Source organism: Ischnura elegans, chromosome 4 (genome assembly GCF_921293095.1).
Source record: "Ischnura elegans chromosome 4, ioIscEleg1.1, whole genome shotgun sequence".
In the NCBI taxonomy this organism is placed as follows: domain Eukaryota; kingdom Metazoa; phylum Arthropoda; class Insecta; order Odonata; family Coenagrionidae; genus Ischnura; species Ischnura elegans.
In genome coordinates this window covers 23,619,956-23,647,903 of record NC_060249.1, presented here as the reverse complement: position 1 = coordinate 23,647,903, position 27,948 = coordinate 23,619,956, and the positions used below count along the sequence as shown (strand labels likewise).

The 27,948-nt window shown below is 36.2% G+C and overlaps 1 protein-coding gene across 1 annotated transcript in view; it reads right to left on the bottom strand.

Annotated features, from left to right (window-relative positions):
• Nucleotides 1-27,948, bottom strand: part of LOC124157144 — a 210,984-nt gene that overhangs the window by 130,407 nt on the left and 52,629 nt on the right. Inside the window, exons 2-3 of the mRNA XM_046531643.1 lie at nucleotides 3,121-3,329; nucleotides 1,067-1,202 (exon numbers count right to left, since the gene is read on the bottom strand). Of these exons, the coding sequence (XP_046387599.1) occupies nucleotides 1,067-1,202; nucleotides 3,121-3,329 (345 nt within the window). The remainder of the gene's footprint in view (nucleotides 1-1,066; nucleotides 1,203-3,120; nucleotides 3,330-27,948) is intronic.

The window sequence follows — 27,948 nt, the reverse complement described above, 5'->3', positions numbered from 1 at the left end:
AAATGCATATTTCATGACATTCATTCAATATTTCTCATTGGTTCTGCTCTCTGTGATTTGTCGCTGGGTAATTGATGGGCTGTGATGCTATTCATAGTTATTGTGTCGGAACTAATTATAATATTTTAGAGCATTGTGTATGATATATTTTTATTTATTTTTTTGAACTTAGCACAAATTCGAAACTCTTTTGTTGTATTGTCCTGTTATTTTATCGCTCACAACGAATAATTGAGTTGATTTCATAATTTTTTAACAATGATATTTTACAGTTATTCTTCAAATTGGAAATGGAATTGAATATGGGCATCAAATCTTTTAAATGATTCAATAATTGGGGTATAATTTCGGATCAGCTTATGCTGTATGTTGTTGTGTATGATTTTTATACTTAAAACCTGTTAGTTTGATTGAATTCCATTGAATTTATTTTGTTTATAAGGTATTTATTTAATATCAGTTTTGACCTTATATTATTACTGACGAGGTTTCTGTTATCAGTTTAAAATTATTTTTGTATTTATTTTCTTCAAGGGCAAAAACACCTGCTTGCGCATGGCTGAAATAAGTGTAACACAGTACAACTGATAATGTTTCAATGAACTCCGCCATCGATTCACGTCTAATTTTATCAATAATTAAGTAATACCATCATGGCAAATGAATCAAATAAGTGTAACACAGTACAATTGATAATGTTTCAATGATCTCCGCCATTGAACTACGCCTAATTTTATCAATAAGTAAATAACACCAACAAATGAATCGAATGAATGACAAGTGAATCGAATGGAAGTGGAATATAAAATCTGAATCTCGCGATCTTCATTTTCATCCCTCAAAATGATATAACCAGCGATACGTTTTCAAGGACCAAATGAATGATCAATCATTACATATTTGAAAATAATGATTAAACTAATACGCAAATATTTAAATGTCTTGAAAAGAGCAAATTTGGAAATTTCATCAGCAACGCATCTCCATCATTCACATTGGAAATCTATAGATGAAATGACCGGTGGACAGAGAAATTAAAGTGATTTATGGTCCCATGAGTACTTACGTATGACGACCAGTCTCTCGTCGTTCGACGGTTTTGTGTAGATGGGCGTCTCCATGGAGACCTCGCAAGAGTAAACACCGCTCGACTCCAGAGACATGTTGGTCAGCCGGATTTCATGCTCATTGCTCCGACTCCACTGCGAGGATACGGGGAGAACATGCAATAAAGAGGGAAGGTAAAAATGGATTAGAAGGCTAGGCTGTATACCTATGTGCTGCATCCATCATCTCACTAACGAGGGGGGGAAAGAAACCGCGAGCACACTATTTGATTGCCCTTTTCTTGTTTGGTGCAGAAGACAAGTAGATGTGGTTCTCTCCGGGAGCGAGTTTTGGGCGTTGTCAAGTGCAGATAAGTCAAGAGTAAAAGTATTCGCAATGTAGTGCTACGAAGAATAATGGAGATAAAATGGATCGACCGAGAAACTAATGATGAGTTGCTAACAAGGGTTGGAGAAAAGAAATATATTTAATAATAATAGTCTTCTATAAACCTTAGAACATGATAAAATCAATTGTGGAAAGGAATGGCCCAGAATGAGTTACATGAGGTTGAGTTTATAAAGGACGAGAAAGAGAAATGCGTCTATATGCAAAGGCTAGCGGATAGGAGAGGGAAATGGAGGGCTCAGTCAAACTTATTTGAACTGATGACACCATGTAAGGCTTGTTGAACCTTCTGGTCTTTGTTTTATTGTATTTCATTTTTTTAATCATAAAATCTTCTAATTTATTTCCATTTTCCCCACCAATACTAAATGAGAAAAAGTTATTGTGATAAGAGTCAAATACACATTAAAAAAATAAATCTTGAAATGTCGGCGTATATGTCGATAAATCTTGGCGTATTTCAACAAATTTTAAACAAACACTCCACTGACTGAGCTGAAGACGAAAATCCTAATCTTTTAACAATGACGAAGATAAGAATACGAGGTTAATGTTTGAGAGTTACAAGTTTACAGCGGGGCCCGAATTTTTTTTACCATATTCCTTGCCACCATCCTAGCACAAATGCTTCGGAAAAGAAGATAAACGGCATCATTACATACCTGTGGAAAAGCGAAATATAAAATTTACTGAAACGATTTATATGAATCTTAACTGCCCCACATGTATAGGCGATTATTTTGAAATATTATTTTGAAATAATAAAATTCATAATCAAATATTTCACATATGAAAAATCTTTTTTTGTTACAGGATACTACAAATTTGCAAAATTGTCTACAACTGACATTGCCAAAGTTTAAAATCAATAAATAGCGTTAAAATGTGACTCATTAGGGTCACCACATGGAAACAATTCAAGTTTAAGCGGAATAATTGACATTTTTCCTCCATTTGATGTTGTAGTTGCCTAAATATTATTTATATACATAGGAAATTTTATCCTTTTTCAGTTTTTTTCGGTTCGGATGATTGATGATGACTTAAATAATTTGAGACTTGGCTGTGGTATTCAGGCTAGGTCGTTGAGAATGTACTGCTTACCCCTCAGGAAGTCCTAAAATGTTTCGGTACAAAATAATATCCAATTTCATTTACAACAGCGTCCTTAAAAAAATTGCTTTAAATCATTTAATGTGATCATGTGACGATAAAAGTCACTGTGCTGTTACTACGATTGCGGTTCCGTGAGTCATATTTGAAATATTTATTGTTTGGAGTAGTAATTCGAATGAGAATCGGCCATATTTCCGGTTAATAAATTCAACACATTCAATCAATTATCGTTGAATTTATTCATAGACATAAACTTTACGGAACAGGGAAAAATAAAAAATGGATAAAATAAAGCTTTTTATCTCTTGATAAGTGTATTTTTCATTTCTTATCTAATATCACTAATTGTTGACCTTCAAAAGTCTGCTAAACAATGGGCAACAGCAAAATGCACTTCAGGATGGGGGTGAAACTATTTTGAAGATAAAAATAGGCCCAAGTAAAACACCATTCGTGTTGTTAGCCCTAATATTTTTAGAATCTATAGATGTCTAATTTTCCTTTCCCGTTTTTACAGAGATTGACCGAGATAAGCATGTAAATACTCACGTCGAGCATGGCTCCGGGGATGGTGAAGTTCCTGAAGGGCGGGTTGCGTCCTCGCACGAACTGGAACAATTTGTGGTCCCCGTCCTTGAGCCACTCCACCTTGTGCAGCTGCGCCGCACCCACGCCGTGATCACACGCGAACACGGCAGACTCACCCGCGAACACGTAGTTGGGCGCGCGGAGCAACACCTCCAAGGCAGCCGCGCCATCTATGGGAAGAGGGCACAAATCATTTTTGGACGTAAGTAAGAAAAGTCGGTTTTGTGTAGTCATTGATTATGATTAGAGTTACGTGAAAATCGCACTTTCATTTTTATTTTATCGCACATTCAATAACAGTTTATCGCATTTTTTAGTGTCTTTTTTATTTTCATAATGAGGTAGATGAAGATAAAATGTAGTGAAACATAGTTATATGACAAAATACAGGACATTTTAAATAAATTTGTTGTAGAACAATAATAAATTAAGGAATGAGACATATAGTGGCGGAGGTGCAGCTTGCCCGCACCCACTTGTAGTTCGCGGGCACGTAAGAGTCCCAGCCAACTAGCAGCTGGCCAGTCGCTCACATGCTTCAAGCGGTGTGTCGGCGGAGCATTTAAACTGCGCTCGGCACAAAATGTACGAATTTTGCCGTGGAAAAGGCAAATTGCGTAAAAATATCATAAGAGTCCAGTCATCGCATCTATGTCGCATTTGTTTGCGCACATTGCGTCTATATCGCATTTGCGGTTTTCACGCATCTCTAATTATGATTTCAACCATCGTTATTAATCGCAGTGCAGCATTAAATTTAGCGTTTTATGATACAAAAATGATTTAAAATGTACACCTTTTTCACCCCGAATTCCGCGGCGATACGTACTTTTAAAACACTTAATAACCATTTTTGTCTATTTTATTTTATAAGCCATCTTAGAGCGTGAGAAATGGTGGCGATTTTTTTTCATGAACGCAGGACGTCCTTTTCACAATAAGATAACTGAATTTTAAATCTGATACTCAAGTCTGGTTTAATCGAATGTTCTGTATTGGTTATGACGGTAACACATCATCAGCATGGAAACATAATTCTACCCTCATACTTTTAAATATATCATATATTTATCTGTGAAATCATCGTTAGTGTATTCCTTTATTGCAAAAATCTCGAATTCAAAAAATCAAAAAGTATGACGAAAGCAGTACACTTGTGTAATTTAGATGATCTGCATGTTTAGTGATAATTTAACTATGTAATTTTTTGGATGATATCTTGTGGATACGAATTTCAACTGAATTTGTTGAATTAACATGCTCAAATTCGTTTTGAATTTATGCATTTGTATTGAATTTTTAAAAGCTGTTATGTGTGAGGGTTTCTTCTTGATTTATCAAGTAATATTGTCAACATCTCACGCTACAAGGTGTTTTTAATTTTGTTATGCGCTTACATGCTTCTGGATATACGCAATTGGGTCCAGGATTTGGAGGAAAATAGTCCAAGCCATTGACCTTGTTTTCCAAGCGTTAAGCCCTGTCGTCTTTCCTCGTGATATACGCAAAAGAAGAAAGGATAAAACGTAATCCGTAGAAAAAAAATCAGGGCAGGAGATGCTGGTGTACGAATGTGAGGATCAACGAATAGAAAAATCCATATATCACGTGACCTCGACACATCCAACTCCGCGCCGTAGACGATGATGCTGGCAAACATCCACAGCCGTTGCAAGTGGTCCTCACTGCGTTCTCTTCCTCCAAGAATGGTCTGTCGGAATTCCCAGTGGATCAGATGTGTATCAACGTCCTACCTTCTAGCGATAAGCCGTCTCGGGAGCTTGCTGAGGGACTCGTAAGGGCGGGTTTGCGAACTAGAAGCTCGCCCGAGTGGAATGACGTAGCGTCACCGCGGAGAAGAAGTCCCGGGATTTTCATCTGGTGTTAAGATGTCCCCCTCATCATTGACATGTCTGCCATAGCACCTGAGACCCCACGCCGAGTAAACACACTGCGCTGTGTACCCTCGTGACAACCCCTATACGTACAATTGTATTACCGGTGCAGGTGGAATAATATAGGATCATCATATATCTTACTCTGGGTACTACATTCCTTTCAACAATTTGTGGACTCCGTCCTTGAGCCACTCCACCTAATGCAGCTGCGCGACACCCACGCCGCGCCGAGCTTTATTGTGGCGGAGATAAAGGCAAGCGGAAGCAAAAGTAACGAATTCATTCACAGGATTATTGCAATATGGTTTGCTCATGGAGGAGGCAAGCTGTAATCGGGAAGGCTAACTGGTCGGTGTGAATCGTATGATGCTCCATTTAAACCTAGATTAACAGTTGGAGTTACTGGCATGACTACTTCTCTAACAGTGATGCTTTTTATGCAAAAGGCTCTAGAGCAAGTTAAAGTGGTAAAAGGTTCCCTCAGATATTTTGAAAAACAAATAATATATATTTAATGTACATAAAAAATGATGCGTTTATCCAAAGTTTTAGACCTCAACAATAGAAATTTACTCCAAAAACGAGTCAACCATAACTTGCCACATAGGGAGTTACCTCTCATTGGAACGAAAATATATCATTTATCTATAAATATCATTGTTATGCACTGAATATTCTTGGATAGGAAGTAACAAGAAAATAAACTTTAAGACACTATGCCTGGTAGGAGGCTTTTACAACGCAAGCGTGGTTGCCTCCCATTGATATATACGTGTTGTTTTATTTGGCAATTTGAGATTTGGCGACAAAAAATGTGAACAGGATTCTGCCATTCTCTCTCCAGGGGTAATTGCGTGCCATTTGGAAAAATAATTATTGAAAACATGTTGGGTACCTGCATGCCATTTTATTGGGTGAAATAGACCCATTTCAAGGTTTTAAAGAGATTCAGGGGCGCCAGATTGACAACTATTGTTGCATAAAATGAAATATTATCTGCAAAAATCTTTTACATCTTTTACATTATAAGATGAGTATTGGCGGGTAGATAGGTATTCACGAGTTGCCAAATTAATTTTTGCGTGCATTTAATATTTTTTGTGAGTAATAAAATTTTCAAATGTGGGAAAATAAGGTTATACTAGGGATTAAACGCATTTTAGTTACTGGTTAGCATTTTGATATAAACCTTTAAACGACCAAAATGGAAATTTCCCCATTTTATATTGCATGTCCCATGTGAAAAGTTAATTTGAGGCTTTAAGTATCCATATTTAGTTTCGTGCATTTATATAATCGGTTTTAGGTAATTGAAAACGGAGAGCTTTTCAAAGAAAAACCTTTCGGTTAATTTTTTTATTTTGACGAGTGTTTCCTTAGTGTCATTTCCTCTCATTCATCTTCCCAAATATATTTCAGGTTTACGGATCATTTTTCATTTTCCTCCCCCGCTGTCCATCCTCATTTGTAGGAATGTGAAGAATAAGGTTTCCTACATTACATTCCCTTTCATATAAATTTGAGTTGAAAAGTCTAAATTTAGTAATTAATTTTTTCGTTAGAATTTATTTGCCTCTACCATATCGTTCCATACATTGTAGGAAATTGAATTAGAGTTGAATGGACATAACGAATTATAATAGAGTGAAGAGAATTTAAACATTTGATGTTTTCCCGCGAAATATACTCTTTTTAACAGATTTCGAGGAACAAAGCGTAAATGTCAAGAACAGAGGTTGTGCGGTAATTTTGTTATAGTTTCTCGTTGAAAAGGGTATTAAATAGTATAAAAAATTTATGAATTTATATTATGAATTTTAATTTTTTGTTTATTTATGTAGAAGGTTATAAAAAGATAATGCAAAATATTTTGTATATTACATACATGCAATATAATTGGAGATAAAACATGGTTGGTTTCCTTCAATCATTTTAAATTTAAATTTTTAATTAAATTCATTTTAGTACTTATTTATACATTTTTAAGGTGCCTTGAAAATTTTCAAATTCTTCATCCTGGAATCAGTCTGGCTTATCCCGTTTTGTTTTAGTATTAGTATAATCAAGTTAGCCTAATAGTATTATCAAGTCAACCTAAAAGATGAAAGGAATTGCTTGTAATATTTTTATGGATAAATAAAACATGAGGTTTTTGTTGGTCCTTTTTAAATCTTAGTCTTTGCTGTGGACTTGAGAGAAAGAAATTCCAAGAATAACTTTATGTGAAACCCTTGTCATGGCGATCTTACGGATATGTCAGAAATTCAGTCCAAGGCTCTCTTTCCAGTTCCATGCCTTGTGTGCCAATGTTTCGTGCGTTATATTTCAAAATATACGTAATCTTGGTCCAAATTGACAATAATGTCATTGGCCACTTCCCCGTCCACTTTAAAAGTGACACAGAAATGCGCTTGGGAAGTTTGTCTTCAGAAATCTGTCGCAGAAAACCTTTGAATGCTTTATTTCTGTCATCTCCTTCCCGGTATTCCATGTCACTCGCGTTCATCATCTAAAGTTGCTTTGAAGGGACAAAGTAGAGAAACATGAAACTTATAAAAAGATTCGCCAAAATCGGGATTCAACAAGAGTGGAGTGCGATATGAATGGTCTAATAAAGCTTACGTATGTAAGGTTTTGTAAATTTTACAAAGAGGTAGTGAGGGGCAAGATTCCTTTTCCGCAATGTTTCCCTTAATCCCGGGATGATGCCGCTTAGAGTCAATGAATTTCATTTACGTGACCATATGTAGCAGAGAAGGACAGCAAATGATATGGCGTGACTTTATCTGATTTTTTTTACGTGACGTCTTTTATCTAAATTGTAGGCCCGCGTAGTTTTTATCTGTGCAGTATCTATTGAACTACTATGCTTGTCTAGCGTTCCTTTATGTGCATTATTTGCCTCGAAAATTCATACTCTTACTTGTTCCCAGCTCACCATGTAGTTGTGTTTTGGCTTATCAGGTGTAGCAAGTTGCGTTGGGGTAGGAGTCCTGGGGCAAGTGTCCGCATGAGGACTTTCGTCCCACGGGCGCTGACTCATGTCCCACTTTATAGCATTGCTTTTTCTATGACCTTATAGTTTCTACGATAAATATCACACGTACTTCGTTGATAATTTTATTGAAATAAATGCGGAACTATTAGAGAAAAGGGATCGGAAAGCACTAGGACTACACAATTCGGAGGCAGTTACACTGAGGAGGAGCAATTGGGAATCTATTCTTTCTATTGCAGCTGATCTAAAATTTTGTGAATTATCTCTGCGTAAACGTCTTAGGGCGGTATGTGCAATAGAAAATATATATCATTTCATTATCAGGTCTGAAAAATATTATTTAATTCCAAAATTTTTTGTACATTTTATTCATAGATATGCATAATAGTGCCTGCTGTCAAAGTGGTTTGAAATTATTAGGAGTTACCCCTACACCCTGGAACTAAAAGTGAAGGTATCTAAAAACAAGTTAAAGGATTGCGGTGATAATCGGCATTTGTGTGGGCATTCACTTCACCGGAAAAACTGATTATCACTGTGAAGATTGCGGAAAATGTTTTTCAGATCCACCCATTGTTGATTAAATAATTTGCAATGAGAGTAAAACATAGAGAAAAGAACCTTGCACCACATATTCTGGAGAGGTAAAGTTAACAAGTGAAAACTGTGATTAGGACTTTTGCCTCATAATGGGAGGACACTTTCCTCACGTGAGAGGCAAGATTTCTTTTTGTTTTCCTTAAATTTTAATGAAGAACGGCAGTTATTTATTTTTTATGCAGCAGTAGAAGATAAAAAATGTAGTCCATGTAGCAATGGATAAATTGAGTAAAAATAAAAACTATTTCTTGAACCTGAATGTATAATTATATAATTTTTTCTTAGACGCGTACTCTTGCCCCTCATTCCCATACGAGGTATATATTTTTTAAGTTGTATTGACTAATTGGTATCTATTGTATGGTGCCCAGAAAAAATTTAAGGCTTTTATTCTCTAATTTTTCTGGCTTCTCAGTCTTTTGTTTTCATCATCAATAATTAAGAATTGGTAGCACAATAAAGTTAACCCTGAAGATGAAAGGAATTTTTGGTATTATTTTCTGAATAAATAAAGAATACACAGTGTGTTGGTCCGTACATATTTTAGAGTCATTGATTGTCAAAGGGCTTAAGTAGGTAGGCGCTACTGCAATTTGTTATTCTGTTATTCTTATAATTACGGAATAATCCTTTACAGAAACTAAGACTGTGCCAGAACATATAAGTCAGTGGAATTTTCAATTTATAACGTATTGTTAAACGTTTGACGTGAGTTGCACCTAGAATGATCATTGATCGAAGGTTATGCTCGAAGAAAAACCTAAGAATAAATTTTTTTTGCCTTTAAAGCTTCCTTCTTGCTGAAAATTTAAGATTTTAAATAAGGCCCCTGCATTAAAAGGGGGATTTAGCTCTACGGGCACTTCAATACCTTGCCAAGTAAATACGCAAATAGTTGTAAAATGTAAGTTCTAACATTCCCAAAGACATAATGTATCACATTGCTTGTGTGAGGGGTGGGGAGATTTTACGGCAGGGATCAAATCCCAGCCTCCTACATAGGATTGCCAACACTTATACTTATTGACAGACACATTGACACTCGCATACATAAATCCGAAAAAAAGATCCTTTTTAAGGGATGACGGGAACCCAAAGGGTCTTCATGGTGTATATACAGTTTAGAGATAAATGGCACCGCAAAATTTTAACCCTGGATCTTCAGTGCGTCACTACAGTTTCAATCATCAACCTGAGAACAGTTTATTGTAAACATTTACTGGGAGAGCTTGAGATTGTACACTTCTGCAGAATTGTTGAATGGTTAATGTGGTCCAGGGAAATGAGCTGGCCTCTTTACTCTGACCGTGCATAACATTAATTCTTTTCGGTTTTTCTCACCGGTTCAAGTATTCTGCTGCCAACGTTTCAATGGCTAATTCCGCCGTTTTCCACAACTTTTCTCGCCATCCGAATGAGTCCGAACCGTCAGTTCAAAGTCAGGTGGGTCCTGATTGTCTAATTTCCCTCTCCCTCCTCACATCCCTGATTTTCCGCAGTATGGGCCTCCACAATTGGCTTGGTGCACATCCAGCATCTCTTTTGAATTTATTCTCCTCCTTTTGAATCTCTGTGGATTCTTTAGTGACTGGACTGTGTCACGTGTATGGTTCATTATGATGTAAGTCTTGACGTATAAGACTCATTCACCCGTAACTAGCCTGGAGCAAGTTCTATCCCCACCAAATAACCTGCGGTTTGACCCACTGTTTGAGCAATAATTCCCAGTATGCTGAACTCCTGCTCAGTGAAAACTATTCCGTTTACTAGATATCTCGATTGAAAAATGATTTTCTCTCAATTAAGTGATAAAACACTAAGGCTAGTATGCAAGAGTAGATCTCACCCCTGCTGAAAAATGTGAGGCAATGAGCACCTCAAGGACTTACTATCTCAAGTTATCAAGTATATTATATATATTTGCTGCGCGAAGTTCTTTATTTGAGGATTTCCGAAAGCTTCACTCAGAGATAGAACTCGCGACCCTTCAATCAGTAGCTTAGCACACTACCGACTAGGCAACCACGCTCTACTGTTAATTAGATCGTGAATTTTTGATTAAATCTGGGTAGACGTGACGGTCTCTTGGTGACGCAGAAAGGATATTTTTTTCTCCCATTCTTGACCCTTCCGTGTACTTCAGACGTGGAACAAGCGCCCGGATGCCCATGTCGCTAGTGAAAGGTTCGTGACAAGAGAGTTGGACGAACCCGGCGGGTTGTCCTCGAGCATGCATTCTTAATCCCATGTGTGCCTAGACCGCTGACAAGTTAGTTAGGAAACAGTGGGACGGGCTCTGTTTGTGTAGTGAAAGGCACAGTCGGGAGAAGGAGGCCTTCGTGATTTCAGGGCAAAGGATCCCAAATTATTTCGGTGGCACGCTGAAGTGTTTTTAATCTTGTCAGGCTCTTTAAGAAAAAAATTCATGTCAAATTCTTATCATTCTTCTTCTTCTGCAAACAGGTATTCTTCAGATCAACACGGTTAACATCATATTGGAGCCCCACTATATTAACAGACCCGGCAGAAATTATTAATTTAGAAAAGTGTTTTTCCGATCCAATACATATTGGAATTTTTTCCCGTAGAACCATAAAGGACTTTAATAAATACAAGTCGTAATTTGGCTTGAGTAATTGCTTCTAATGAGTAAACAACTGGTGTTCTAACACCCCCCGCCACACGCCTTTTAATGCGTCTTGCGGGGTTCTATATTTTTTTTTTACATTAACAATTTATTTATTTTATTCATTTAACTATGTACAAACAAGAAATAATGTTTATACAACAGTGTAAATTTACAATTGATGTACGTCTATATAATACCCTGCGAGCTACCGCTAGGGTGTTAGGCAGGAGGTGACCAACCACCAGCATACAACAAGATCCTTACATGCACACCACTTGTTAAATAAAACACGCTCATTAACAAAGATAACAATTCCTGCGAATTTATGCAGGTATGTTATGCAAGAGCTATCACCAAGCCTCCATTGCTCGATGGAATCCGAGACTACAACACTGATACGCTCAAATAGAAAGCCAGAACTTGCAATCTGTTTGTAATAATCATAGTATATTTGTGCAAGGTTAGAGTGGTGATAAGTGTTTACTGCGAAGAAACACACATAAGAAAATGCTCTCAACAAAATCACTTAGATCATAGCAGCTCATATGTTTATTCTATTGGCCATTGTGTCTTTGTGCGGTATAGCCACAAGAATAACATTTCGACCCCTGTAAAAATCAATTGCGACTCAAGTCAAGGGATATGTTGAAGCGTGACGGTGAACTAAGCGAGTGAATTACGTTTCTCTAGTGCATCCTAATCCAGTGTCGTGATCTGTTTATATCGTATGCAGTTTTAATTTTTTTATTTTCCTATGATACATAACTCTCTTCAAAATCTGGGGATAATCTCAGAAATGTAAGGAATAATACGATTTCCAGGAACGAGTGAAGATATAGGTAATATTTCGAAGAAAAATGGGGTTGTTTGGTGTCAACACTTACTGCTGTCCGATCCGAGATACGTAGTTGACGAAAACGTTACAATGGGCAATAGTGGAATAACTTACTTGACTACTGAGGCAAAATGATTCTATAGGTATGTGCCGAATTCGACAGACCTGACGTTAAAAGGTTAAACATATCTTTTTTGTGCTTCGCTTCAATACCCAGAAGGATTTCGCTTTATCGTTTTTATGGCTGTACTCTTCAAGTGTTTAAGTCAAACTTACATTGTGATATTATTTAGCTATCAGTCATAAAATACACCATAAACTGTTTTTAGTCCTAATGAACCTCTGCCTAAGAGAATTAAAGAATAGAAGAATATTTTTGTTCAATTCATTATTTTCCCGTTCTCCCATTAAGTCCTTATTTCCTATATCCAACCAAAAAGTATCCTTCTACAACTAAAGCCTATGAAATGGGTAAAAATGTTCCATAATTTATTTTAATGAACCCGTATGGTGTGAGAAACCTGGGAATCAAATTTTTTCCTAACGGAATGGAAACTCTATTTATTATTTCCATTTATAAAAGAGTACTTCTGTTTGTCGATCCACTGTGCGATTTCGTACAGCAGCAGAAATTACGCCCTAAGTTATTACATATGTGAATATTATGCTCATAATCCTCGTAGTGCTACTTTTGATTTCATTCAATGCGTCGTTTTCTCATTATTGTTTATTACGCCACGTCACACACCTTCTTCGGTTGGACATCTTTCCGAGTAGACAAACCTATTGACACGCGCAAAGGGAAAGCATAAAAATCCTATATGACCCTATAATAACTGTGCCATATCATAATTATTTCTCTTTCTGCTTACTTTTCCGTAGTTTTAAACAGGCTATTATCCAATACATCAGTTTTAGATGCAATGAGTGAGCTTAATGATAAAGTTTTGGTACCTAATTAATTACCGCTACAATACAATATAGGGTAAGTGTTTTATTTTATTATAATAATAAATGTTTTCATCTTGTTTTCCAACGCTTATATTAGGTAGTAGTTTTTAATGCAATCAAATCTTTTTCTATATTATTTTTAGCTATTGCAATAATATTTTGCAGTCTTTTTCAGTAGGATCATTTTATATACGGAAGCCCATTATGAGTGAAAAAAGAATTGATAATAGGCAAAGTTTATATTTGTCATAACGACGAAATGAGGTTTATAGAGCATTATAGCAATGTTAGAGATCTATTTAAATTAAAATGATAAAAAAAATAATGTTTGGAATCACAAACTGCTGGGGGTATTTGGGCTCATAAAAATGCACTAATTTAATCACGACCTGCATTCACTATCTACCACCTCTTTCTAATAAAAAATTATCTTGATAAAAGTATTGAAATTGCTAACTAGTGACTTAATGATGGCGAGGACCGAAAATATGGAATATTATTTTTATAACCATTTTTATTTAAGTTAGTAAAAGTTAAATGAATATCCGTTACAAATTGTTTTCATGGAATATATTCTATTCATTCACCCTCCCTTACTAAAAATAGTAATGGGAAATGTTATTTAACTTCTCTGTGCATAATTTCGTGTATGGAGATACAATGCTGGTAGTTAAAATTCATTGGTGGCTTGTTATCGTTATTACAAAATTAAACTTAATATGTTATCAACTTATATATTTAGCTTATTTAGGCTTCGGTTTATAATTACTAGCCTAGATAAAAGGAACAGTAATTTACTGAAATATACTCCCGTCATAATTGTGAATGCAAATTAATGGCTTCGTAGTTCCAAATAATTTATTCGACAGTCCATGGTTTTGACGTGGAAAGCCATTAGGCCTAGATTACCTCCGAAACAAAGCACATAGTTATGTATGGAAAAGTTAAAGAACGTTTCGAATTACAGCCAATTTAAGTTACATTTGTACGTTACGGTGACGTGTTCAGGTGTAGTCGCCAGAGAGAAGTACTATTCATTATTATCTCAATTTTTTCATGACTATCCAAGCTTGACTACAAAATTACGCGAAGGTAGGGTACCTTTTTTGTGTGCCGCCCTGATTCTGCAATCATTTTAAAATAATTTGTAGGCTAGGAAGATGGCGTGGTTTTGATTAGTGTCATCGCATTACTTAATATCGTTTAAAATGGAGAAAAGTCATAAAGAGTATAATGTATTCCGAACTATTGCAGGTGCATGCCTAATCTTTTGAGCTGCGTTTCGCCTTTTAATGGCTTTTATAATTGTATCATGATTATAGTCATTTCACAAAAACCATGAGCAAAATTGCTCATTACCGATGATTGGAGACAAGAAAAATTTAGCCAATGTATTATATCGAGATACTATAAAAAAGCGGTGGGGACTAAGTATAAGCTGAAATTCGATCTTAAAATGTTGCATGATTAGAATACCTAAATTGCCAGTTTTAAATGCAACACACTTTATGAAAGTTTGGAAATTAAGCTCTAAAATATTAATGAATAAACCTTTTTATTAAAGAATACCGAATCTGAATGATATGGTGGCAATATTAGGCCTCTTAGTGGCAAATATTGAACTTACGTGCTGAATTTTTAAAATTATCTCAAGAATGAACCCCTTAGTTGAAATGTTATTTTCCGATACAGCATTACTGTACAAATGAGGAATGTAAAAAGCTAGGTGAAGTCATTTCACTTGGATATTAGTTCTTTTTTATGCCTTCAATTGAATGTGAGCTGACTTTTAGGAATATGCTCATGGTTAATTAAATCACTTGAACACAATGATGATTCCACACACTGCATTTGGTAATTTTATGGAGAATAGGGAAGCATTTCAAAATATACGAGTATTTTTTTTACTAGAGGACATCTTTCATTAAAGAAAAGAGTATTCAGGAAATATTGGAGCATTCCTGTGGAAAATTATACAGGATTTTCAAAACCGGTTGAAATGTGCTAAATTGCGTTTTTGGAATTGAAAAGATAATGCAATTTTAAATTGGTTCTGTTTTAGTCATGATATACACGAATCAATTAAATTTTTACTCAAGTGTTCCTGAGGCCTTATTAAAAATACTACGGATAAAGAATAGGTGCCTATAAATATGCGTGCATGATTGTTGTTTTCAATCATACTACCATCTAAGAATCATTCATTGAGATACAAAAATTTGTGTAAGTTATTTTATGGCGTTTCAGCCTCTAATGAGGCATTCCGAATTTTGACCTGTGTTATGAGTGGTGAGCAATGAGTGCCTCATTCTTGAGGGTAAAAAAATTAATAATTTCCCTTGACCACTTCACTAAACGGTTACGGCATTTATTTACCTGCTGGGATGGGAGAGAGCCCCGATACCAATTATAATAAAGCTTTGCGAAACAGTGTTTTGAAGAGGATGAGAATAGGAGACCGCTTCGATCGCATTTAATGTAGCCAACTGCTGTGTGGTCCTACTATATATTTAGTGTAAAATAGCAAGCAACATAAGCAGGATCAAATAATGAGCTCCAATTCGTCCGCACATGGATTATTGAAGCAATGTAATCTTAGTTATTGAAAGATATGGATTTTATATTGTGTATTTTGCTTCGGAGGATAGCAATTTGATAAAAAAATTATTATCAGTATGCTGTCTTATACTTTCCAAGCACTTGTGTCCAAGGTTTTGGTTCGTGAGCATACATTTCTTCATTTTTTGAATATTCACGGAAGCATTTTCCATTTTATTTAAATTTCCTATTTACGTAATTCATGAAAACTTTTTGCAATGTGAGAAAAACTATATCATGAGAGATCAGTTAGAATGATATTTGAGAGTTAAGAAACTACTGGGAGTGGTATTCGTATAACATATACCTATTTCACTTGCTAAACTAAATATCTCTGTATTGCTATAATTTGAATAATAGTGGCATAAAAATACCAAACGACATTAAATGCGACTTATTTTTTATTGGAATAACATGATATAAGATACATGACACTCGCGGCTTAGCTTAAAGCGATTGAGTGCGTCCATTGGTTTGCGAATTGTGGGAAGACCTCTTGGTAGATATATTAGCTGCGAGATAAGCGAATACACTCGTCGAATAAACAGTCGTGAACAAAAAGCGACGGCATTCTGAGGTATATCGTTCTGTCCTTGGGTAAGGTTCATTTAAATGATACTGAAACCAGTGAAAATGCCGTGACTTGGCGACTGGAGGCCGCCAACAATTATGCCTCTCATCATCTGGGGAAGAGGTCAGCATCTCTTCTTCATATGTGCGAAGGTGGAGACAATCTTGGTCGGTTCAGCAACACACATTTCACTAAGGGAGTGGTAACATTTATCTTAACGACTTTAGTACTGTGATATGGAAGGCAAGGGAAAATCACCGCAACTTTATTCAAAGGAGTCAGAACCTCTCAACTCATTTTTACTTTATGTCATGCTGGAATTTTGTTGATGAAAAAATTAATCCTCCATTCAGATCTCTGGGTGGGTACTACTCGAGAGGGTGTATCGGTCTAATATTATTGATAGAATTACGTGGACAGCTATGCCAGAGCAATCTTACGATTGTTCACCAGCCATGATAATGACAAAATATGTCTCATTTTCTTTGGCATCGTTGCATATGTATTCCGTTTCGGAGGCCTATTTACATCTAGTGTCTTGAATACATGTTATTGAAAGTGAGTGTATTTTCTGACACAAGGGTGTGGATACATTTTTCACTGCCATATGATTTCTCTTTTTAGCCTATAATATTGCTGCACGCTGGTTCATTCAATAAGTTATGTCATTTTTAGGGAAATAAAAAAATAGCATAATGAATTAATCAAGTGATAATTTGTTACGATTAGGAATGCAAAGTTTCCAATATTTCAGGTGAGTTATAATGTCAATCCCTTCAGGAGCGCAGTGAAAAATATAAGTTGAATTTACTAAGTATATTTAGAGATTTTTTCTCTTCGACGACTTGAAAAATACATAAGTTTACCGTCATGTTAGGGTAGACGTAAACACGAGAAGAATATAACGGAAATAGTCTGCAAAGTAAATACTAGAAATGTCATTCTTTCATCGTACTTCAAAGGTTAGCAACGGTGTATCGTTGAATAAAATTAATGAAGCCACCCGCTAAGACGGCTCATTGCCTGTTTATCTTATATTTTTATTCTAATCTTGTCTGGATTTACTATAGGAATTACTAATCGTTGGCAAGTTTTGTCTTTGCATGAATCTGCACGTATATTTTTTGTACGTAATATTTATATGACCGCATGTTGTACCTTTTGGGATCCAGCATGCTGCTTGCTCGAGATTGGTCACCCCTACCTAACATCCTAGATGTGGCTCCCAGGATATTATGTAAATATGGACGTAGAAATCAGTACTGAATCAGAGGAACAACCAATAGTGGAATTGAAGGGCAGCATTTGGTGCTGAAATGGGCTTTTATTGTGGCATGAGAATTTTCGTGGCCGCAGATGATGTAGCTGAAAAGCCGTTTTCTCTCCCAGCCTCGGTTCCTACTCTGGGAGACAATGCATATTAATTACCACCTGCCGTCCATATCCTCTTGCTCTATCCGTTTTCCCCTGTCTCTCCCAATATAGCCGTAGGGGTGAAGTGGAGCCTTCTGGGCGTCCATAAAAGGTCTGTTCATTCGTTCAATGCTTCGATCCAACGCGCACGGACCCTGCCGTCCTTTCTACTATGCAAAAGTTAGGGTTGAGTGAGATTCATCCCATTCTGTTCATCGGAGGGCATGTTGTCCATAGAATGAAAGTGAAGAGGGATAATCTAACCGAAATCCTAACGAGAGATTTCCAGTCAGCGAAGTGGTCAAAAGTCTGCGAAGGTTAAAACGACATTTCCAGCTCCTTTTGTCAAGTGTCCCTTCGTATACGCATTGAAACTCCGCAAGGCTAGCTTTTTAGCTAACACAGGGGCTAAATTTACAAAATGGTTTAAGTTAAGCAATATTCGTATCATCAATCGGACATTAATTTTAATATATTATCGATATTTGAGTGGTAATATTATCTCTAATGTCTATAGTGGCAATGAAGTTTAAATAGATATAAATTGACTAGGGGCTGAAAAGGAGTCTTATTTCTTGAGAGGTGAAGAGTTCTTATGATATCTTGATGGTTTAGATTGGAAATAAACGGAGACTACTGGTTATTTCTGCTAAGAACGGAACATACTGTTGATTAGTGTGAGATTCCATATGTATAATTGCTGTGTTCATCACTCATGTATATTTTCGAATTTATTCTCATTAGATCAAACTCTCTGCTTAATCACTCCTCCTGAGAATCGTTGGATACCACTCTACACTACTTTCATGTACACTGATTCCTCATTAAACAATGACCATGCTAAAAATGTTGTTGACATTTCAAATTGTTTTAGTTGGTTGACAAGACTTCAATTCGAAATGAGAATTAATTTTTGCTAAAAAACAAACACTTTTAAAATGGTGGGAAATTATGATTTTTGCTTATTAAATTCTATTTTAGTTTGAATGGAATTGAATTATATTTAAACTAACTTGAAAAAACAGTCTTAGCTGCATGGTAGATGCATGATTTATTCTATTTATTCAATGACTATATGAATTAAATACTGCTCCCTGCATTCTAGCGGAGTAGTAGAATAATCACGTGTATGTTAGTATCGTGTAACAATTAAATCAATCTTGCTTTTAAAACATGGCCTTTTTCTTGAATTACCAGTATCTAGGAAACTAAGATGCTAGTGGTCATGAAAGAGAGAGAAAATTATTTATTTTGAGGAAAGACTTTTTAAATAATTTATTTTAAACTCAAAAATTCTTGCCACGCATTGATAATATCTTGCACAATTCGTCGTTTTTAGAACAATTATATCAGGTGTCGTAACTTCGTCGTTATAAAGAGGAGGCAGTTGATCTCTACTGTGTTCCACACAATATGGTTGAGTAAAATTTCAATCGGGTGTTTTCCCGGCGTAGGTGTTGGTACCAGCAAAAAAATCTACTGCGTAATCTAATACTACAATAGTAAAAACGAAGTAGTCAAAAAGAAGGAAACTACAACAGACTCAACTTAAGAAATCGCTCAATAATAAATAACACAAAGGAAATAACTTACCCAACAAAAGGAAATTTTACTCGGATGAAAATTTCTCGGCCTTTCCACCGGGTAATAAAATCCTTCTCCGCCGACGTTTCGATGTCCATTGACATCGATGACAGTTGCCCTGAGGATGATACCCCTGATGGACATCAAAACGTCGGCGGAGAAGGATTTTATTACCCGGTGGAAAGGCCGAGAAATTTTCATCCGAGTACAATTTCCTTTTGTTGGGTAAGTTATTTCCTTTGTGTTATTTATTATTGAGCGATTTCTTAAGTTGAGTCTATGGTAGTTTCCTTCTTTTTGACTACTTCGTTTTTACTATTGTAGTATTAGATTACGCAGTAGATTTTTTTGCTGGTACGAATGTTGGTTGTCATTCCTTCGAGTGAACTCGTCCACTCCTGAAGTTAATCTTGGCAACGTGCAGAGTTTATTACATTGTCGTTTCATACCCTTTTACTGTTGGGTCCACCTTGAAGTGCCGTTTAAACTTTCGCTCGAGGGCGTTAGTGAGGGGTAACTTTTACGATTCAGGGCCAGCATCTGGCGTTGGATGGACCCACCCCTCCGCCCCTAACTGGTTGACCATTTAAACCCTTAATGGCTCGGACGGTTCGGTGAGGAGAAGAGGAAAGGGGTTAAGAAGTGAGAGAAAAGCCCCAAAGGCTGCGCTGCTCTCGCTTAGAATAGCCCCGGGGAACAGGGGTGGATTTAAGGAGAGGATAAAGGAGTGTGGTTCACCGCAAGTATGAGGACAAGGGAATAGGGGGCGTGGCGGCGGCGGGTGTTGAGTGTGGAAGAGACTGCGGGGATCAGGGTTAGTGGGTAAGCGGTGGAAACACTTGTTCATCGACCGGCTTCGGAACTTCGGCTCGGGAACGAACAGGGTGTGGGATTTACATTCGTCCGGTTTCTCCTTGTCCCTGCTTATGTGCAGCTTAGAGACCTTACGAGGCATCGCCGAATATGAGGTGGCACCAAGGTTATTGTACTCGGAGAGCTGAAGCAAAGCTATCCAGAATGTTGGTGAAGAAAAGCTTTAGGGAAGGAAGCGTTCCTTTTCTTTAAATATTTTTTCGTACACAACCGTGGCACCATTTTAATGTTAAAATTTTTTCAAAAATGCTATGCGAGCTATTCATAAATTTTTGGGGGTAATTTGACTCATAGAAATTAACTTATTAAATCGCGACCTCAATGCACCATCTAAGAAATCTTTCTGATAAAAAAATCTTTAGATAAAAGTATTGGAATTGCCGGCTTGTTTTTGATGACGGCGCAGATCGAAAAGATAGCTGTTATCTTTAGTGCAATTTTTATGTTAAGGTAGTCAAAGCAAAATAATATGCGTAATAAATTGTTTTTTAAAAATCTATTATTGCTACCAGCACACCATAATAATAGTGATTGGAAACGTTTGTTAACTTTTCCGTGCATAACTGTGTGTCAATAAAATGTAGGTCCTAAAAATTGCTTTAAGAAAAGCTTTAGAGAATATATAAATGACGAGAGAGGAGACAGCACATCATCAGAGAACATTTTGCGTAAATGTAGGATTCATTGTCTCAATTTTTTAAATTTAAAAGTTGAACGTTCCCAAATCTTTGTTAGAAACAGTTATGCCTCACACACTGCTCCTGGAGGAACATTTTTCTATCAAAAGCGGCGCTAACTGTTGTGAGGAATTGATAATGAGTCTACGTAGGAAATTAAAAATGTTTTTATAAATGGCTTTAACCTAAACAGGTCATATTGTTCGAACGTAGGTTTTCGTGGTGATGCCTTTTCTCAGGTTTTCTTTCGCATCTATTGACTTGTGAAAAATAGTTTTGATGGCTATCTTCCCAAAGCATTCGGTTGTAATGTGTCGGTATGTGGTCTCTGCCTCGCTTAAATAACTCAAAACTATCTGTTGTAGGGCTTTTGAAAATCTTAAATCGTTTGTATCTTTTTAAGAAACTTGACTCGATATCTATATTTGTTGGCCCCTGAAAAAACCCTAAATTTAAAAAACGCTGACATACCGTTTTATTTGGTCCTATAAGCATAATAATCCGCTTATGATTAGGAATACATAAAATTTCGATAGTTTACAACCAACGAAAAATAACTCCGGCTTTAACAATGAGCGAAATCGCAGTGAATGCTTTATTATCGCCGTTCATTAGAATTTTTTCCCAAAGTGCGCATAAGCAAATTATTAACAATAAAATAAATATAGTATATCAAATATATTACCTCCGATTGTACGCATAGGCTCTGATGTTTTTCTTACGTTATTATAAACTTTTCATGAGTAACTTCAAAGATGCTCAAGACTAGCGAAAATCTTTGTTTATTTATTTGAATTTTTAAAAAATTGTTCCCCGAATGGCACTCTGTGGTCTATGAAGGTGATATAAATCGTGAAGGAATAAAAATCTCTTCCAGAAATCATTCCTGTCTTGAGTTTTAATGGTAGAAATTTCGTCAGCCTTCCTGCTGGAAATTTCTTGTATTAACGACCATTCCCCCAAACTAACTGAAGACTTATTTTGTTGGAGGGCTAGTGAATTGTTACAACTCGTCAAACTCCGAATGAACTCCGTTATATTTTAAATAGCATCCGCGGAAGTCTAATGATTAATTATGCTATATATGCTAACACGAAACAATTATCATAATAAAGTTAATGTTTGCTGTTTCCATGACATTTTAGTTCTTTGAAACATTGTAAAAAAGTATTTTACATTCAATACAAGTTCTCTTAACATGGCGTGGTTTCAGAACATTTAAATCGAGAATAGCATCTGGTTGTTCATTAGCAAATTTATCCGTGTAGTTCAGCTCGATGATCAACTTGATGAGCGAAGGTTAATTTTATATCAATTCATCCCAATGGAAAGGAATATATTACTAAGGATTCAAAATATTATCGAAAGTTGCTTGGAATGGATGCGTGATCTGATTGTGAGCTTTGAATAGCGGAACATATCATTTGTGCTTTCAGGCACTGTAAATAAGTTACGCCGAGTTAAGTTTTGGAAAAAAGACATTGTTGATGATTACATAGTAACATGTGTTAATATATCTTCACAGAATATACATAGCATGTGATTACTAACGCTTTAAATATTTATTAAATTTTATATGAAGGCCGGCCAAAAGGGCAAATAATTTCAGTTCAGGAATGGAAAAATTTGGACCATATAGAAGGAATGCTTTTTCTTTTCCTTTGGCGGTCTCCCTTTAAACTTTGACCGATCATAAGTTCAGTTAGATCTTTGAAAGTTTGCTTTGGAAACTCCTCCCTTTGGGCTCAAAAGAGAAAAAAATTAATTTTGTTTCCTGCGTCTCTCTCTCTCTAAGATGGTAGCCATTTGGCAACCTCTTTCATAAACAAGCTTTTAGGATAATATTATGACTTTTCCAGGTGCTCTATTTATATGAGCTACCTATATAATTTTACTAATGCCCTCAAACAAAATATCAAAGGTGAACTCGTCGGATTGCTTTTATCCATCAGGGAATTGGATGAATTTGATGCTCTGAAATATTAGATTTTTTTGCGTATATTTCACAGCCCCATTCGAAAATAAATTTTCTACTTATTTGGAGAGGCAGTTACGACTGTGGTCTTGTCTTTTACAGTAGTTTGTTTTGTATGCAAAAACAATAATCACTACAAAATATTTAATTGCATTTATCAAATGTTCCAATGCATAAGCTGTTTACTATTTATGGATATACTATTTCTTAGGGACTTTCAACCATCTTGGTATAGTTTACAGTCAGATTAATGTAATTAATAACTGCATAAAAGATTTGACAAGGTTTGCAAGCAGGTTTTGCTGACGTTAAAAATTTCATCGAAATTACCCCTTGGATATGAGTAATGATAACATATGAAAGTCCGATTAAGTATATTACTGTGGAAATATAAGGATGCAAAAGCTCGCGGAATCGTTCTACATCACGAACACTGGAAAGGTTACACTGGTCCCTAAACTCTTGTCGACCTTTTTTTCCCCTGCGTGAGCATTTTTGTACAATTCTCGCCTTTGAAGAGGTGGTATATATAAACTCCGGCAGCTGGCCCCTTACCAAGAAAAAGCCTGGGCCAAATTTGAGCGGGATGGATGGATGGAATGGATGGAATACTTCTACATACCTTTGTGTTGGTTTCTTTTTGCTGGATTTTCAAGCAATCGAAAGAAGTTTTCAAGTCTTTGCAAGGCATAGCCACGAAAAACACGAACGAAACTACTACTAATACTATTACTGACGACTATTAATACTGCCCTATGGGACTCCAAGGGGAATCTTCAACATCGGTATTAATAGTCGTCCCCTTGGAGTCCCCTAGTAAGGGGACTTCGTACGTGGTAACTATTGGCCGTAACGACAACAGAGATATTTGTTTATATACAAAAGAACTTGAGATGGCGGCGCGAAATGCTTCGTTTACAGCGACGGAGAAAACAATATTGTGCGATTTAATTGAAAAATATAAATGTTCCATTGAAAACAAGAGAACGGACAGCGTTAAATGCGAGGCGAAGAAGAAGGCGTGGCTAGCTGTACGGAGTGAGTTCAGCTGCTACAGTGATGTTGTTAGAAGAGATGTAAAACAACTGAAAAGGTAAATAAAAAGGCTATGCAAGTGAAGGTAAGTTAAGGATATCTCTTTCAGGTATATATCTGCAGGTTAACTAATTTTACGTAGTTGGTAATACAATATTGAAGTACATCCTCGCCTTGCCGGATACAGGCAATAATGAGATTTCAGCGTAATGAGATTGCAGCGTATATATGTAGAAACAGAATATTTGAACTGAAGAAAGTTAACTGTGCATCCTTTCTGAGTGGATCCAGCAATGTGGGTCGGAGTAATATATGGAATGTATTACGGTATGAGTTTTTACGTGCCAACGGGCGCATATTTATTTGCCTGAAAAACGGTGATTCAGTAATGCGGGTGCTTTTTTGCTCTTGCATTATTTGCCTAATTATTGTATTAATTTCTTTGGTGTAATTAGAGGTGAATTTTCTAATTTTAATGAAAATTAATATAATAATGCCTTGAAAATTAGCTGCCCCGTAAATAGTGCTAGAGTTTTGATAGCTAATAATATTGCATTATTAACTTAAATGATATTAGCCGTTGGACTCGGTGCAAATTCTATCGAAAATTATTTAAATAAAGCTTTAGAAGGCTGTGATATAAAATTAATCCCCAGCGTACAAATGTCGCCATACGTTTTTGCGGTGTTGTTAAATTTTTCATATTGAGCATTTAGGGGAACCTTTATGATATGGTATTCAGTCTTGCGGTTTTCATCGTGTAGGCTATGGCCAAGGAACTCTGGGAGAATCAATTCAACCGATTTATGGATATCATATAAATAACAGGTGCTCATTATTTTTTAGCTGCTGAAAAGTATTCAACAACCGACCACTTAAAGATAATTTTTTCCAAATGCGATTGAATCTTCCGCATTATTAAAAAATGGATACTTTATTATCCATAAACAATGAAGTCACGCAAGCCTTTTGTTGAACATTTCCCCGTAAAGTACGGCCATCGTATCCTTTATGAAAAGAAGAATGCCATGATTAGTACACCAATATATTATAGACAGCTTCCCCATAGGGCTCTCTATAATATATTCTTGTCCATATTTTGATTTCGGGGCTAATTTTAACCATAATAAATATTGATGTGCACTGAAGTTCTCTTGCGATAACTTTGAGCTGTAATGTAATTTTTCCACCTTATTTCTTCTTATTTTCAGTTTACAAAACTCAAATAAGAGGTAATAGCTGTGATTAAATAGCTCTATCATGCGGAGGCTTAAGTGGCTACGCGCTAGAGATACGCTGGCACTCTGGAGTGCGTTCACTAGCCTTTGCCGACTAATGTATTCCCTAGCAACTGTAATTCTCTTCAGTAGCACATAGCAGGGATTTTTCTGATAACCCTTACCTGTCGTCGTATTGCTCGCAAAGAAAGTTTAGTTTCGGTTCTATGCTAATCTATAAAATATTTTATTCTGTATTATAATGACAATCCTTTAAGTTTTATTTAAAACGGTTTCTTTTAAAATTCGGCCGCGCTACACTCCGGGGAAAATTGACAAGCCTGACACATTTTTTCCTCACACCCATAACGAATTTTTGAAGTGGTTCGGGCCCCCTCAGGCCCCATGGAGTCGGCGCCACTACTGGTGAAAACTACAAGATTTTTGATTCAACACGATAAAAAAATCTTCGTACGCTTTTAAGTGTACGCGTTAATTTTGAGGATTTATCTTTTTGCCGTGCTGGTTTTAATTAGTCTAGTTTCTCCCTTTGCATATATTTAATTCCGAGGTTTTTAAATTACTTTATTATAAGATAGAATTCTAAGGCTATTCATTGATTGTTTCCATGCCAGGCTGCTGGGCCGATGACTCTCTGTATCCAAGGCGTTGTGAGGTTTTGACGGCGGAAAGGATCCATTCTTTGGAGGAAACAATGCAGAGGAGCCCTCAAGGGACGCCTTGGGAAGGTTTCGTTTTGGGATTCAGGGTGGGTGGGAAGAGGATGAATAGACCTTGGGAAGGCTTAAGTGATGGCTAGTGTGGGATTCATGCAAGGGTGTGAAAACAGGCTGAGGATAGACGTCGTGTGATGGGGCTTTGCCGGGGAGCATGGGAAACAAAAACAGGAGACTTGTTGGACTGAGGGCGTTCCAAGAAAATATTCTCCTCAGGTTCTGCCGTTGTAATGCCTGTCAAAACAAATGGATTGCTGTGACCCCAATCCCACGCCACTGATAACCCTCGGCCATTCAAGTTGTCGACGAGAGATTGGATACTAGGCGATAACCTCCTAATTTCTTATGGCATTCCCCATGTTACGTACTGATTTTGGATTTGGTTTGGCTCCATATTTGCCGGCTTTGAATATCCGATAAAATAATACTGGAGGACACCGTTACCGAAGAATGAACCTTTGAATTGGTTCCATCTTGAAAACCTTTCTGCGGTATGGGACGTTAATATAATGCTTTCGTATATTTGTGGTATTGAAATTTATTGATTATTATCCTTCATGGCAGATAAAAAACATCATTTTTATATACTTACGCCATTATCAACTGTTCTGGGCAAATTTGAGATGTGAGAGTTTGTAATGCAATACAACTGCAATTTTTCTCATTTTAATTGTAAGTATTGGAATTTTTTTGTCTTAAGGTGAATAACCTATAGGTAAAATATTTTTTATGGATGACATAATATTTCTGACCTAAAGTTTTATAAACTTCATGGAAAACTCTTTTAATTACATGGCATCTCTATTTTATTGGAATCTACTAATTACTACTTCAAATATTTTGTATCTACCAAATGGGAAGGTTTGTAGATTTGGATCAATGAAATATTTTGATAAGAAGGGTTTTTTCAATTCTGCGAACATTAAGTCTTCAATTTAGAGACATTTTTATTGCCAACGAATGATTTTTCATGATTTGAAATTATTTTATCCGCCTCAGTTAAAGTCATAAATTTGAATCGTATGAATTTTCATTCTGCCTTTTGAAAATAATTTGTCAACTTATGGTCTTCAGCTTTGTACGTATATTGTTTTTTGAGCATCTACATATATTTTTAGTAGTTAGTTATCAATACGGTGAGAGACTTATCGTTTGTGTCAAAATCAAAATGGTACAGATGTAATTGATCATTTTTGCGTAGAGGTGGATTAAGAAGTAGATTTAGTTTATCCCTTTATCAAATTAATTAAACAGTTATTTGTCAATGATCCATAGTAGAATTTTTCCATTGATAATCATTAAAAATGTACGTATTTATGGGTAATATTTGCATGCTTTGTTGCATATTAATTTGCGTCTTTCTAATTAAATCGTGATACGACACATTTGAGTGAGTGCCCTTCAATTGAAACGTACAGAGTTGAATCATTGAGTGGATTAATTTGGCCATGTTTCCGTTTTCCTGGTGCTGGGCGGCAGGAAATGAACGGGAAAAAAAGTTTTTTTGAAGCACCCTCAAAATTGGAGTCCTGAATAATTCAACTAATAATCTAATTCCCAAGTGTAATTCGGAAATCCAACAGGAGCAGGAGGGGGAGGAGGAGGAGGCGAAATTTTCAGCAGAATTCATCGATTTTCCGGCCATTCTGCGAATAAATTAAGTGAAAATGAATATGTTTGGTAAATAGAGCTGACCAAAAAATATTTGTTTTTTAAAACTACATTATTTTTCGGCTTCCCCCGCCAATTCTCAGAATGGCCAAATTTTCTTCTCCTTTGCTGGAAAAGTAGACTTATATCTTAACTGTGAGCTTGTATCGGAATTAGAAGAATTGTGCATTGCGGGTGACTCCCGTAAAAGTTATCACCGTGGCTAGTCCCGGTATACTTAAATTCGAATTAGAAGAAGTTTGTGGCTGACTTTACCAGTTGTTATCCACGAGTTATCCTTATTCCGTATACTGAAAAATTAGTTAATTAGTTTTTATTTTCGGTCCTGATATCCTGAGGGTTAGTGTATCTGTCGCTGTGATGTATAAAGATTAACAGCTTGCACAGATACCACCAGAGAGGTACCAAAAACAAAAAAGTGAGCTAAGTTCCGGAGACACTTTAACCCCAACCTTAGGATAGCAGCAGAGGAGTCCTGGTCTAGTGGGGTAAGAGGAGTAATTTTAACAGAGTTTTGAGCGTTCATT